At 44.1% G+C, this 15,497-nt stretch overlaps 1 protein-coding gene across 1 annotated transcript in view; it reads left to right on the forward strand.

Moving 5' to 3' along the window:
- Positions 1-2,285: 2,285 nt before the first annotated feature.
- The window catches only part of LOC123249237 (carcinoembryonic antigen-related cell adhesion molecule 20-like), a gene marked incomplete at its 5' end in the record, with an annotated part of 14,079 nt that continues 867 nt past the window's right edge, over positions 2,286-15,497 (forward strand). The window contains 5 exons of the mRNA XM_044678214.1: positions 2,286-2,742; positions 11,334-11,609; positions 11,694-11,966; positions 14,669-14,804; positions 15,388-15,434. Coding sequence (XP_044534149.1) covers positions 2,286-2,742; positions 11,334-11,609; positions 11,694-11,966; positions 14,669-14,804; positions 15,388-15,434 — 1,189 coding nt within the window. The remainder of the gene's footprint in view (positions 2,743-11,333; positions 11,610-11,693; positions 11,967-14,668; positions 14,805-15,387; positions 15,435-15,497) is intronic.

Consider the following 15,497-nt stretch of genomic DNA (forward strand, 5'->3'; position numbering starts at 1 on the left):
TGTTGTTAAATACCTTAAAGGCAGCATTAAGTAGTTTGGAGGTGGGTGTTTGGGGGCCAGATTCCAATTTCCACAGCTTCCTTCTAATATCAGGAGCTGATTGACTTTGAAATGCATATTGGGGAGAGGGCCTTCCTCCAGAGACTTGGGCTCTAAGTGGGTACATTTCTTCTTAGCTTCCACTAACCTGCTGTGAAACACGGCAGGGACTTCCTCCATCTTTTGGGTGAGCTCTATTACTGTCTCATAATTTACCTGTTTTTTTACTCCTTTCACCATTTCCTCAATCAAACACATCAGCTTATGTCTGACCCTTTCGTAATCCCAGCCCAGGTCAGATGTGGAAACTGCTGTAGCACCCAAGGGACATCTGGTTGCTAACTCACTTCCCTTCTTCTGTGCCAGATCCCAGATTCTCTCGTTTTCATCCTCATATAGCAACAATGAGGCAGGATGATGTCAATGTCGCCCTAGGTAGGCTGAAACGGCAGGTGGTTGCTTTGAGTCAATGAAATGGGTAGGATTTTCAGGATACTTGCCTAATTTCTCTCCCCATAACCTCTTCCCTCAGGGGGCAGGTCACATGTGATGGTGCATAAGACAAGGAGCTTCTGGTATGGAATGGACTGGGAGGAGGCAGAAGGGGGGAGGGGAGCAGGTGGCAAGCAAGGGTATAAAGCCTGTAAAAGGGAGGAAGCAGACCTTGCAGAGGCTGGAAGGCGGGGATCTTCTCCTGAAGAGAGCTTTCTGCTGGAGCAGAGGGAGAGGTACGGGAGGAAGCAGAGGAGACAGACAGGACAGGGGCAGAGCCTTTACCCTGAGGTGGGGGTAGGTGAGTGGAGGAAGGACATGAGCTCAGTTGGGGAGAGAAGTGAGACTGGAGCCAGGACAGGATCTTCTAAAAGATTGGGTTCTGGATTTCCTTTAGCCTTCCTAGCCATGCACACCACACACTGCCCAGTAAGTTCAGGGCTCTGTGCCAGGGCCAGGAAGGCTAAGACATAAGGTATTTGTGTCCACTTGGTGGCACAACAAGTCCAATGGAAAGAGAGTGTTATAACTAACAGTACCATTTCTTGGTCTTTGGGGCTATATTGCGGCCAGGAGACATTGCAAGAAGAAATCAATTTCTTCTTCTAGATGGACAGATCTACCTTGTCCCAAAGCTTTCAAGGAGTGCCCATTGGTGAATATTTGGGAATAGATGCCCTTACCTCACACTCCCCTCCACTGACTGCACCCCCTCAGGGAATGCAGCAAAAATCGGGACCCTGGGGGAGCAAGGACTAAAGATCACTATTTCTGACCTCTGATCAAAGGGAGTTCAAGCAAGATACCTCCTGGTCAATGCACCAAAATATGGTGTGGGAGAAAAACAGCCAAGCCTGTAGCAGGGTCTCTCCCCAAGAATGGGAGACTCAACTCTGTTGCATGCAGAAGCAAGAAAAGAATTGTATTCCAAGAAGAAGAGGTTTAAGGTGGTGAAATAGCCTAAGAGCTGGTAGAATAGTCTGGGGGCTAACCAGGTAGCCCTCCGACTGATGGGTGAGCCCAGGCACTAGCTAGAAGAGTAGCCTCTCTGGAGCTGATAGTATGGAGTAGCAGCTCCTCTGTAGACTGGCAGCTTCCACACTCTGTGGAGCAGGTTGGCATGTTTATTGGGGTCTGGTAGCTTAGTATCTCCCTTTCCAAACTCAGGGGGAGGAATGTTTTGGGGTTTGTTGCCATAGGGAATAAGGAGGAGCATGTGCAAGATGGGGGGATTCTTCTGGAATGTCAGAGCCCCCAGAGCTCAGGTTCCATGTTCCTCCATTGTCCAGCTTGTCATCGTCTGTCAGTGTGGGAGAGATCTCACTGCCCTTCTAGAGTGGGAACATGGGAGTGAGGGGGGTGCAGTACATTGGAGGCCCACTCTGGGTCATTAATTATTTCTAAGTACATAAGTAATTAATAAAATGGAGCAGGTACAAAGCTGATGGTCAGTCTAGAATATTACAAATCTAGAACACAGAGTGGAAAATTGAATAATCTGCAATTCATGCTTGACTGATGCTGAAACTAGAGGTTTTGCAGTTGAGGTTTAATCAGTGCTAACTGGTGACAAATGCAAGACTTCAGAGTAAGAGGACCCCATTCCTATTCCTGCCCCTCACTGCCCCCTGTCAGCCCACATCAAGACCAAATTCTCAGATCTTCTGCAGAGACTGAGACAAACAGAAAAATGGGTAGCCACAGGAATCCCCTCCAGACATGCCCCACTGAGCCCACCCTAAACTCTGAGGCAGGCTTGGCAGGCCCGCCCTGAGCCCGGGGACAGCTGCGAGATCCGGGTCTCCCAGGAGGGCCAGGAGATGCTGCTGACCTCTGCCTCCTTCCTCCCCTCAGCCTCCATCCTCAGCTGCTGGATCCAGCCAACGTCTGCTCAAGGTTTCACTGTTGTACCAGATCCGGCCTATGGGACAGAAGGTGGCAGCGTCACCCTGAATATCCAGGGGTACCCAGGGAGTACTTTGTCCTATACTTGGTACTATAAGTCATCAGCTGAGGATCCCACCCAGGTTGAGATCGCCTACTACCAAGCTAGTACCGGAGAGCAGACACCAAACGATATCCGACAGAGAGTGCTCTCTAATGGCTCCCTGTTCATCCCAGACCTCATCCTCAATGACGCTAAATACTACATTGTACAGATCGCGGATTCCCTTGGAAAAGAATTTCAAGGAGTCCAGCTGACTGTGTATGGTAAGTGCTGCCCTGGCCAGGGACCCTGCAGTTGCTCTAACAGCCTCTCTCTGTCCGGTTCCTCCTCACATCCTTAGCCAGGGAGCAGGAAGAAGCCCCAGCATGACCCTCTCCCACAGGAAGTATCTGAGGAGCTGAGACTCCCCAAACTCAGGGCTTCCTGCTTTTTTTTTAACCCTTACCTTGTACCTTACAATCAATACTGTGTATTGGTCCTAAGGAAGAAGAGCAGTAAGGGCTAGGCAGTGGGGTGAAGTGACTTGCCCAGGGTCACACAGCTAGGTAGTGTTAGAGAACTAATTTGAACCCAGGACCTCCCATCTCTAGGCCTGGCTCTCAATCCACTGAGCTACCCAACTGCCCCCTTATACCCCTTTGCTTATCACCCCCAGACAACCCACGAGAGTTCAGAGGTCCCTGATTGTTGAGGCCCCAAAGACTCAGGGAATGCAGGGCTTCTACACTCTCCAAGATGAGTTTCCAGAGGACTTGGCTGGATATTTCCAGGTGGACTAAATCATCTTGGCTGCTCTGCACCAAGCCACCCAGTCCATGACTGCCCCAGGAGAGGTGATTCACCTCAGGGAAGATCTGAGGGTCCAGCTTAGTCAACTATGACTGCCAGCTCTGCCTTGCATTTGACCAGGGCTCATAGTGGCAGCTGATCTCCTCCAGAGGTTCCTGAGGCAGGAAATTTATTGTTGATTTTCTCCTGCCCCAAGACATTTAAAAGCATAGGAGGCAGGTGGAGCATCGGGAAAGAAGAGGGTCAATGACATGCCCTTTCCAGTTGGGTCCAACAGGCGTACTGTCCCAGGGTCCTACTGCTCAGGAGCCAGAGGCCTGCTGCCTTGGAGGTCTGAGAGAGAGAGAATCCTCTTATGAACAGGGATGCCAGGGGGAGAACCCCTACATTGGCTCCATTTTCTTTTTCTTTGTTGTTTTTTTTTTTATTTTTAAATAACCCTTGCTTTCTGTCTTGGATTCAGTACTACCATTGGTTCCAAAACAGAAAAGAGGAAAGGCTTAGGCAATTGGGGTTAAGTGGCTCATCCAGGGTCTCGTAGCTAAGAAGTATCTGAGGACAGATTTGAACCAAGTACCTCCCATCTCCAACCCTGTCTCTCTCCACTGAGCCACCTGCTTGTTCTTATTGCCTCCATTTCCTTGAGGAAAGACCAAGAGAGGCTCCCAGGGGCCCCCTTCTATAGGGTAAGACTGGGAGGGAAGGTCCTGGTCCCTGCTGAGGTCTCAGCTGGAGGAAGAGGAGACACATTCAGTTCAAGGAGAGGATGAAAGGTCTTTTGGGGCTCCACCCAGGAGCAACTTTCCCAAGGAGGAAAGTTTTTCAGGTGGGAAAAAATGTCAACATTAGCTTACGTATTCCAGAGGGCATGCAAAGGGCTCTATGTGGCATATTTCACTGGATTCTCACAAAGACCCTGCAATGTAGGTGCCATTTTTTATCAGGGAAGAAAATGAGACTGAAAGAGACCAAGTCACTTGGTCAGTCACCAGCTAGTAAGTAGCTGAGACAGGATTCGAATTCAAGCCTTCTTGACCCCATCCACTACAGAAAACTGCCTCAGGAGATCATGAAAGCTTTTTTAAAATTCAGTTATTCTATTTTCCGAATTACATGGAAGAATAATTTTCAGCACAGGGTTTCCAAAATCAGAAGATCCGAACCGTCTCCTTCCCTCCCTTCTCTCCCCCTACTTGGGGATGGCAGGCAATTCCATCTGGGTCATCTAGGTATTACCAAGGAAAACCCACTTCCCTGTTTGCCCTTGCTGGAAGGGCACACTCACCCAGAAGCCAAAGGCCAGACTAACAGAGATACACTGAAGTGAAAGTCTCCAGAGTCATTCTCTGGGCTTCGCAGCCTTCCCTGTCCAAAGGCTTTCCAGACTGAGTGGCATCCGCCATTCTGAGTCTGACTTCCTCCTGGGCTTTTTCTACAGAATAAGCAAGCAGTATGTGTCTTCTCTCCTGACATACAGAACATGGAAACGTATTCTCTGATGAAATCTGTTCCAGCCAGATCATATTAACTCCTCCTGGGGGGGAGGAAGGCAGGAAGGAACAGAGATTCCAAGATGTCTGAAAAGGAATCTCTCCATGAAAAAAGAGTCACTGAGCTGGCCCAGAAGTCTCTTGCTTCTCTTTGATCATATTCTCCCTAAGAAAAGCACAGACTGTGTTGAGCACTACAAGCTCAATGGGAAGAGAGTCTCTGAGCCAATAGGCTGCTGGGGTTTTACTTGCATTTTGTGCCAATAACTGAAGTCTCAGCATTAAAAAGGGTAAATGCCCAGTTAATATATCCACTTTCAGCATTTGGCCTGGGAATCTTTCAGCAGAGATTCAGTGACTGTTTCCCTGGGATGTTTGAGTGGTTTCGGGATGACTTCGGAGGCAAGAATTCCAGAGGCCCTCTGGGGAATTTCTTGCTGTGAGGTGTTGGGTCTACAGAAGAGTAGTGACAAGCCAAGACTTCTGGGGATTCCTTGCAGAGTGTCCTTATGGGAAACTGTCCTAGGCATCTGGCTGTGGCAGATGTTCCAGAGTGAGATGCAGGAGTCGGCACTCGGAGAGAGCTGCTGCTCTTCTCCAGCTGACTTTCACCTAATTCCTGAGCAGAGGAGATTGTGGGAGGCAGGTCCTAAGAATCACCCATCTGTTGATCCAGAGGCATTTATTCAGGCACCTATCATGTGCCAGGCACTTTACTGGGTACTGGGGATGAAAAAATGACAAAATATAATGAATCAGAAACCTCAAGGAGAACGCATTCTATTAGAGGAACATATAAACATGGACATGAAACAAATGTAAGGAGAATAGGGATCGACCCTGGACTGATGATTTCCTGGGAGGTGGAAATCTTGGGGGAGGCAAATTCCCTTGCCAATGCAAGCTAGCCCCTTGCTCTTAACTCCTAGCCTTTGAGTTCTTTTGGGCAGTGAGGAAGAAAAGCAATTTGAGGAGTAAATTAAGAAGCTGGTATGTTTCTGAGACAAAACTTGCACCCAGTTCTTCTTGGCTTCAAGGCAGGCCCTCTAGTTATATACAAAGTAATTAGGGAGGGAGGGAACTAGTAGAGGATGGCACCAAGAAAGGCTTCCTGGAGGACATCTAGTTTAAAGGTCATCTTGAAGGAAGCTAGAGGATGCAAGAGGGAGAGGAAAGGACAAAGGGCATCCCAAGTTGGGGAACAGAATTAACTTTATTCCTCAGGACTGGACACTCTAGTGTTTGAGACCTGGGAAAGAAGTTCTGCCCATTGAACCCTCTGAAGATCCTAGGAAGAAAGAGCCTGAGGAGGACCCAGTGATAGTTGCTGAGGCAGGGAACTTGTGTGGTTCTAAGACTGCTTCAGTTTCAGGGCTGGTATAAGGCACAGTAGATGGAGTGTCAAGCCTGGAGTTGGGAGGACTGAGTTTCAAATCTGGCCTCAGATACTTCTGAGCTGTTTGACCCTGGGCAAGTCACAACCCCATTTGTTTAGCCCTGGGGTCAAATGCTCTGTTCACATCTGGGCACCACAAATTGAGATAGACATGGACAAGTTCCTCGCTAAGAAGCTGGTCTTCAATGTCTGATAGAACCAAGAAGATAGCCCTGGGCTCCCATATTCAAGCTATGGCAGGAGAGACCAACCCAAAGTGTCCATCATCAAAGGACTTGGCCATTGCCAAGTGAGCAGAGGCTTATCACTCCAAGCTTGGCTATAAGGAGATGGATTTTCAAGTCTAGAATATTCATGATATCCATTTGCTAAAGGCATAAGGGAGAGAATTATGGCATGGAAGGAACACCTTCTAGAAATCACAGCTATTAAAGCATGAGAGTATCTTCCCACGGGATAATGACAACTCATTGTCATGGCCAGGGAAGTTTTTCAGAGCAGGGAGAGTGAAGGAAAGCTGAGTCTTGTGCCATATATGGTCATTGTATAGGACTGTGTAGGCAGCATTGCTCTATATCAACCCAGTGGGTAGAATTAGGACCAGAGAGGAGAGATGAGAAGAAAGCTAATGTCAACATAACATAAGGGAGACCTCAGAAGCAGAGCTGTCCAGAGGTCCAGAGATGACAAGACCATGGGTAAGCAGAGGATGGATGACTATTGTCCAGGTATGCTGACAGATCTTGGACCAGATGTTCCCTGCCATCTCTGGTGCTCTGTTGTGCTGAGACAGTGATATGCTGTGGACCTTTTATAAGTCTCGTCACAGTCAAGACTACTTAGTCCTTAGGGAATGCTGTGGAATTTCTTCAGGGACAGAGAACATCTGCTGAACTTTTTGGGTCCCATCCCTGGTCAAGGAAGGAACAAAAACTAGACTAGAGGGAGGAAGAAGGGAACAAGCATTTACTAAGTGCCTACTATATGCTAGGCACCATGCTAACTCTTGACATAGATTATTGTATTTCACTAGGGTTAGTGGATGAGATTAAAGTATGTAGGGACTCAATGGGATCACAGGCTCCTCCCACCCCAAGGAGGCTACTAGTAATATCCTGGGTCTTCCCATTCAATTCCCTGAGTATGGACCTTCCTAGGGGAAGTTTATGGAAGGAAGCACTGCCATCAATATCCAAAAGGGAGCCTAATCCTGGGAGGGGCTCTGATTTTGAGAGATGATGACTGGGTCTGCCAGGGCAGCTCTATGGAGGTCTCCGGGACACTGTGTGAAGCCACCTGAGGAAGAGGGCCACATAATAGGAAGTAGTTCTGAGATCAGTGGTGTCTCTCAATCACTCCCATTTCAATAGGGACACTCCATCCTAGAGAGAGAGGACTTGGCAGTGGGTGCTGAAGAGAACCTGGCTTCTGAATCAAGAAACCTGGGTTTTAACCCCAGGGCTATGATTTCTTATTTGATGAGCCTTGTATGAGTCTCTCAGCCCCTGGGAGGCTCTGTTTTTGACCCTGAAAAATTAAGAGAGGATATTAGATAAGGCTAAAAGCAATTCCTGGTGAAAATCTCCATCTTCACTGTCTCTGTGAGCCCTAAGCTTTCAGGTTCCTGGTCTGAGAAAGGCCCCCAAGGACCTTCAGGTAAAGAGGAAAGAGCTGAGACCCCGGAAAAGGAGTAGTCACTCACTTTCTTAGCAATCACATCAGTCTCTTTGGGCCTTCATTTTCTCCTTTGTAAAATAGGATAGAAGGATCCTGCAAAGCATCACACAGGTGGAGTCAAAAGGGTCCTATTATCCAGCTAATTCAGCTCCCTCATTGTACTGATGGGGAAACTAAAAAAAAGAGGTGGTGGATGGAGCAGCAGCGAGGCCCAGGGTAAGAGTAATATGCACTGACTGTTTCCTGGAACCACCATTATGGAGGAGACATTCTGATTCAGAAGGGAAGAGAAATGGGAAACAGTGAGCAAAAACTGATGGAAGCTTTCTTTTGTGCCAGAGAATTCTTGGGTAGTCAGCATGTCAGCATCCAGGCAGCCCCTCTGAGAAGGCGGTCTTTAAATTTCAAAAATAAAATCCAGAGACCTTTAAAGGAAACCAATTTTATTGATGTATAACTATTAACATATTTTTATGAAATACAATCAGAGAATGGAGGTCAAGGGACTCCTGTGGTAGAATGAGATGCTGATGAGAGGCAGAGAAAGCCTCATCAGATAGGGAGTTTACTGGACCTGAAGTCAGGAAGTTCTGAGTTCAAATCTAGCCTCAGACACTTGCTATATGTATGTGCTCAAAAAGGCATATAACCTCAGCATACGTCCGTTTCCTGAATTGTAAAATGGGGATAATGAGAGCACTTTTTTTAGTAGCTTGTAATATTTTTTCCTTGGTCTGGTAGTTTTTGAATTTGGCTATAATATTTCTTGAAGTTGTCAGTTGTGGATTAAATGTAGGAGGTGACCTGTGGATTCTTTCAATTTCTACTTTTCCCTCTTGTTAGAGAATGTCAGGGTAATTGTTTCTGATAATTTCTAGTAGGATGATATCTAAACTTTTTCTTTTATCATGATGTTCTGGTAAACCAATAATTCTTAATTGTCTCTTCTAGCTCTGTTCTCCAGATCTTTGATTGACTAGATGAGGTCTTTCATATTCTCCTCAAATTTTTCATTTTTTCATTTTGTTTTATATATTCTTTCTGCCTTCTGAAGTCATTTGCTTCTATTTGTTGAGTTCTGTTTTTTAAAGACTGAATTCCATCCCTGGCTTTTTGGTCATCCTTCTCCTTCTGGTCTGATTTTCTTTGTAGATCATCTTTTGCCTTCTTTGCTTCATTTTCAAGCTGGCCAATTCTGACTTTTATTTTCTTGTTTTAGTTCATGTATTTCCTTTTTCAAATTGTCTTCAGTCTCTCTTGATTGCTTTTTGAGTTCCTGAAGTTCTTGAGTTAATTGAATTTTGAGATCTTCCAAAGCCTGTGTCCAATTCGCTGGAATTTCTTCCTCTTCTATTTCTATTTCATTTGCTCTCTTTTCACTTCATTGAAAGAAGCTGTCAATTGTCATTTCTTTTCTCTTTTTCTGTTGTTTAGTTATATTTTTTCCTTTTCTGTTCTGCTAGTTTGAGCAGATGTATTTAATGATCTTTGATGTAAGATCTTCCCCCAGCTGGCAATGGAGGTTTGTAGTTACTTTCTCTGCCCTCTGAAGACTTCTTGTCTTTCCAATTTTTGGTATTTAGCCTGTACTGATTGATCTGTACTTCTTAATCTGCCCTGAGGCTAAAACCTGGAGAGGAGAAAACAAACAAACAAACAAACAAACAAACAAACAAACAAACAAAAACTTGGGGGGGGACACAAAAGGAGCATTTTTTTTTGCTAAGCTGAGCTGTCCAGCTGGAAGGTCCCCCTGTGCTGTCCTTGTGTTTGATCTCTTTTTCTTTCCTCTTGAAGCCCTTTGTTCTTTATCTCAGTGTGAGGAAGCCAAGTGATCTGTGGTCTGAGGTTTGGCTCTCTCTAAGCCACCTTCTTCCAGGTGTTTTTACTGTGTTTCTCTGGTTTTCTCCTCCAGTCACCTCTCCAGTGCCTGTATTCAACTCCCTGAGTCCAGTACCAGCAAGGCCCTTTCTCCAGGCAGTTGCACCTGCCCTCCCTGAGATTTCAGGGGCCCCTGGACACTGCACAGCACGTGGGGGAGGTGTCCTGGGATTCCCCTTCTATACTCTCTGACCCAACAGTTCAAGAATTGAAGTCTTTTTCTTGGCATACCTCTTTAGTTGTGCAGCATTAGGGTTCTCCCTGCTCTGTTGCATTGTTAGATTTGTTCTCTTTCTTCTCAAAGCGCATTGTTTTTTACCTTGGTGTGTAAGGGAGTGGAGGTTTTAAGATTTGCTCTGTCTAAGCCGCCATCTTACCAGAAATCGATAATGAGAGCACTTAAGCTCCCAAGATTGTCATAAGGATAAAATGAGATAATGTTTTTAAAGCCCCTGACAATAATAATAACCATAAAAAAAACAACATTTATGTGGTACCTAACATGTGCCAGAGTATGAATAATGTGTGAGGTCTAGAGTCAGGAAGATTCATCTTCTTGAGTTAAAAACTGACTTCAGATACATACTCACTGTGTGACACTGGGCAAATCACCTATCCCTGCTTGCTTCAGTTTCCTCATTTGTAGAATGAGTAAGAGAAGGCAATGGCACAACACTAGTATTTTTCCAAATAGGGGCCCAAAGAGTGAGACAGAACTGGAATAAATGAACAACCACAACTACCACATGCTGGACACATTTCTTTTGGTTGCTCAGGTGCTAAGTCATGTCTGACTCCACATGCACATACATGACCCTATGCATAAAATCCTTAAGATTTCTCTTCCAAAGATCCTTGAGTGGCTTGCATTTCCTACTTCACTGTATCCCTATTTTGCTGATGAGCAATTGAGGCAAATAGATGTGAAGTGACTTGCCTGGGGTTACATGGCTAGTAAGTGTTCCAGGACAGATTTGAAATCAGATCTTCTTTTTTTATTTTTATTTTTTATTGATTAAGAAAATTTTCCATGGTTATATGAATCATGTTCTTTCCCTCCCCTCCTTCCACCTCCCTCACATAGCCAACAAGCAATTCCACTGGGTTTTTCATGTGTCATTGATCAAGAACTATTTCCATATTATTGATATTTGCATTAGTGTGATTGCTTAGAGTCTGCATCCTAAATCATATCCCTATTGACCCATGTGATCAAGCAGTTGTTTTTCTTCTGCTGAATTCAGATCTTCTTAACTAGACCTTCATCTACTGTACCACCTTGCTGCTCCTGTCAGGAATACATTAGGCACTTAATAAATGCTTATTCCCAACTCTTCATTCTCACCTTAATCACTAGGTTCATCGTGTCCTGGGAGGTATCTGGAGGAAGGGTAGTCCAGGATAGAGTACTCCTTTCCCATAGTTTCCTGCTCTCCTTAATTATTAGTACAGCTGTAGAATGATGTGGCATCTCCTTCCCTATGATATCAGGGCCTATCCCCAAATGCCAGTAATTGAAGTATTTGGGTTTCGGCTTTAGGTATTTTTTTTCTTGAAGTGATGCCTGATGGAGATGCAGCCCAGCCCCTCAATCAACTCTCTCTTCTTTTGCTTTCTACAGAGAAACTGGCCAAACCCAAGATTGCTGTCAATAACACCAACATCATAGAGAATGAATCTTTAATCTTTACATGTGTCACAGAAAATGTGGGGGCAAACATTCGGTGGTTCTTCAATGACCAGCCTCTGTCACTTGATGAGAGGATGAACACATTGGAGAATAATCAGATTCTCATCATTAAGGGTGTGAAGAGGGAAGATGCTGGGTCCTATCAATGTGAAGCCTGGAATCCAGCCATTGCCAATAGAAGTGATGCCTTCACGCTGACTGTGAACTGTGAGTGATTCTCTGTCTCCTTCCCCCCAAACTCTGTCCCCAGCAATGACTGAAATCCCATTTCTCTCTTTCCTCTTTACACAGATGGACCAGAGAATATTAGGATTCCTCAGAGTCCTGAAAGTGGGGATATTGAGGTCCAATTCAATGACTCCCTGACTTTAGAGTGTCTGGCTCTGTCTTATCCCCCTGCCCAGTATGAATGGCATGTCAATGAGAGTTCTAGTCCTGTACATTCAGGAAGCACTTATACCCTCATGCCTGCATCTTTGGAACATTCAGGAAAGTATACATGTTGGGCAAGGAACAGGGTGACCAAGTTATCAGTGTCTAAGGACATCACCATCAAGGTGGCTGGTAAGTCTTCTCTCTCTTTCCTCAGAGAATAAGTCCTTGAATGGGATGTAAGAAAGAAGTGCTCAGGACCATTCAAGGGGACAACTTTTCATGGTGCATTGGGAGAGGACAATTAAAGAAAAAATCTCTTTAAGGGATGTGGTCAGATTTATAGTGAATGTTAGTCCATTTATGCTAGTTTGTCCTTGGTAGAAATGGAGACAAACTTCTCTTTCTCTCTTATTAATCTGAGAAACTCTTATGTCCAATGCAAGCTCATTCATCATGTGACACACATTTAGGTGCCTACCGAGTGCAGAACAGTGTGCTAGACACTGAATGAAGTACAAAGTTTACCCAAGATTTCATTCTTGCCTTCATGATCTTACAATCTAGTAGAAGGTTCAGACTCCAACAAAAATAATTGATAGACAATATTAGAGGATAGGTATGTTTAGAGAGTGATTGCATGATAAAGTGTTGAGGGAAGCCTGGGGGGAAAGTGCATTGCAGTTGTGGATGGTCAGAACTCAGGTTAGGTTTCAGAGAAGAGTTATCACTTGAGTTGTGCTTTAAAGGATGGGAAGGAGTTCAATAGGTCCAGGAAGAAGAGGAATAATATTTTATTTCTATGGAAAAATAGCTCAGGTTAATGTTCAAAGGTAGGAAAGTATGATGTGTTCCTAAATACAGAAAATAGACCAATACAGCTTGGGCAGACTATGCATGGCCATAAGTAGTTCTTCAAGTACTTAGTTCTAAGGAATCACTATGAGGATCACACAAAATTAAACAGCCATCACAATAAAGAACCATTCCTCTCTCCTTCCACCTTCTGAAAGGATGAGACAAAGAACAAAGAGATGAAAAGATATGGGAAGAAGATAGAGGAAAATTAATATTTTTAAATTATAAATGTAAATTAGAATTTCATCCATAAAAGAGAAGAGGTTAGCATAGCTCATTAGAAAGCAAAAGCTGAGCAATATGTTGTCTATAAAGAATACATCTGAAATATAAAGATTCACAGAATTAAAATACAGGGTTAGGAAAAAAATCTCTTATGTTCATGTAGAACTAAAAAAAGTTGATACCAATCATGATCTGAGATAACAGCAAAAATGGACTTGATATGAAAAAAAAATTAGGGAAACTCCATTATACTGAAAGGTACCATAGACACTGAATTACTGCACCATTATAACAATGAATGTGGGCTAAATTGCCAAACATATATGTTTGGAAAAAAAAGATGAAGAAAATTACAACAGTAAGGGATCTTAATGTACTGCTTTCAGATGTGGAAAATATTACTAAAAAGAGAGATGTCTAAGGACCTGAACCAAATTGTATGAAAGTTGGATAAGATGGATCTTTGGTGAATATTGAATAAAAAATGGAAAGAGCCTTCTCATCTATGTGTGTCACTTTTACTAAAACTGATCATGCACCAGGGCATTATGAACTCCTTCTTGCTAAAAAGCAAAGTAATAAACACATATACTGATCGCAGTTCAATAAAATTCATATTCACTAAAGGTCTTTGAATTAAAAAGGGAAAACTACAGAGTAAATGCCATAATTGTAAAGAGCTGTTGGATCAAGGACAGTTTTATCACTTCTCCTTTTGACCAGAGTAAGTGATCTCATTTCTATCAGCAGACCTTAGCCCATCTTCCTCAATTCTCCTCAATAACAATACATGGAGCACTTAAAATGCAAAGGGGAAGGGCACAGATTGGAAGAAAGACTAAAGGAAGGAAAACCAATAAGGAAGCTTTTGAGAAAAAAATCAAATGGAAAATAATGAAGGCTTTTGACTAGGAAGTGGGGAAGAGAATGGTGAGCTCAGAGGACTGAAAGCTGAGATGAATGTGACAGACAGAAACACATCCCCAACCCACACTGCATCATTTTATAAATTGGGAAATTGATGTCCAGAGAGTGGAAGAAACTTCCCCAAATCTCATAGCTAGAAAGTGACAGGGGCAGGATTCTAATCCAGCTCTCAAAATTCTAATCCCAGTGCTCTTTCTGTTACAATGCACTGCCTTTCAGGGATCAATGCAAGAGACAAACATTTAGCGATTTTTTGAGGAGAAAATGACATGATCAGAATGGTATTTAAGAATGATTAAATATGGACAATGATCTGAAGGATAAACTAGAGAGATGACACACCAGAGTCAGAAACATTGGCCAGAAAATTATTGCCAATATGTGGAAGAGAAGTGATGTATGTCTACTGCAGAAACTGAGATGAGGGGATAGATGTGAGAGATATTGTCCAGTAGAAACACAAATAACCATAACATTAAGGAGGCCATTGCAGAACTTGATTTGATGATGATTTTGAAGGAAAGGTCAAAGATTGTTTTAAATCTGAACCAAATGACTGGGAGTTTGGTGGTACCATCAACAGAAATAGAAAAAGGTAGGGACACAATGTTGGTAAGAGACCATAAATTCTGAGACTGGGTATGTAGAGTTCAGTGTGATTGACCAAAATTCAGGTGTCTCCAATTATTTGCCAGGAAGCATACAATGTGACCTTGACAAGGGAATATTCAGGCTCAAGGAAGAAAAGCTGAGTCTATGTTATCAATCAGCTAGCAATGCTTTAGTATTTAGGAAGCCCCAGGCACTGGGCACAAGAGGTAGGCGCTTCATGTTTGGAATGCCTCAAAAACCCTGAACGTCCATCTTCTCTACTTTGTCCACAGCATCTAAGTCTCCAGGAGGAAGCAATGGTGCCACAGTCTCTGGTGGAGCTATCACCGGCATTGTGATTGGAGTTCTAGCTGGAGTGGCTCTTCTTGGGGCTCTCATCTATGTCCTCATCACCAAAAATACTGGAGGGTAGAATCAGACTCCTTGTTTTCCTCTCTCCTAGCCTGTGTCCCAGAATGAGGAAAAGAAACCATGAATGTCCTCTGTAATCTATTCCCCCTTCTGGCACACAGTCTACTCCCTTTCCCAAACTCCTACATTTCAGTACTAAGATCCTTGGGTGGCCTCCTTCTTTGGGCTTCCCTCCTCACTCTACAGTCACACTTAGTACATCTTAGAACAGGGGTTAAATTTCCCATCAGGCTGGGCACTAGACCTAACCATTTTGTCAGGTCAAAAACCAAATGAACTGATATCCAAGAAGGCAGAGAGATAAAGAATGGGAGGGGCCTCAGGGAGAAAGGAGGTAGATTAGTATTGACAACATAGTGAAAAACCAAGTGAAGAAAAAGGCCACTGGAGCAGATTCAGAAGCTATAGACTGGCTTAGTAGCAAAATCATAGTACCTTGAGTAAAGGAACTAGTAGTGAGATTGTTGTACTTCAAGGATAAGACAGGAAGCCTGAGGGCATCCAAAGACAAGGCTTGGCTCTCCTCCAAAATCCCTTCTAGGTCAGGGAACTCTTTTACCATATTCTGTTCTTTCTTAAGGGACAAAAAAGACCACCCTCAAGAGAGACAGTCAGCACCAAGACGTGGTAAGTGAAGCCACCGACCAAAGAAAGCAGCATCTAATTTTGGGAGTTATGTCTCAAACCATA

This window comes from Gracilinanus agilis, chromosome 5, assembly GCF_016433145.1.
Source record: "Gracilinanus agilis isolate LMUSP501 chromosome 5, AgileGrace, whole genome shotgun sequence".
Classification (NCBI taxonomy): Eukaryota; Metazoa; Chordata; class Mammalia; order Didelphimorphia; family Didelphidae; genus Gracilinanus; species Gracilinanus agilis.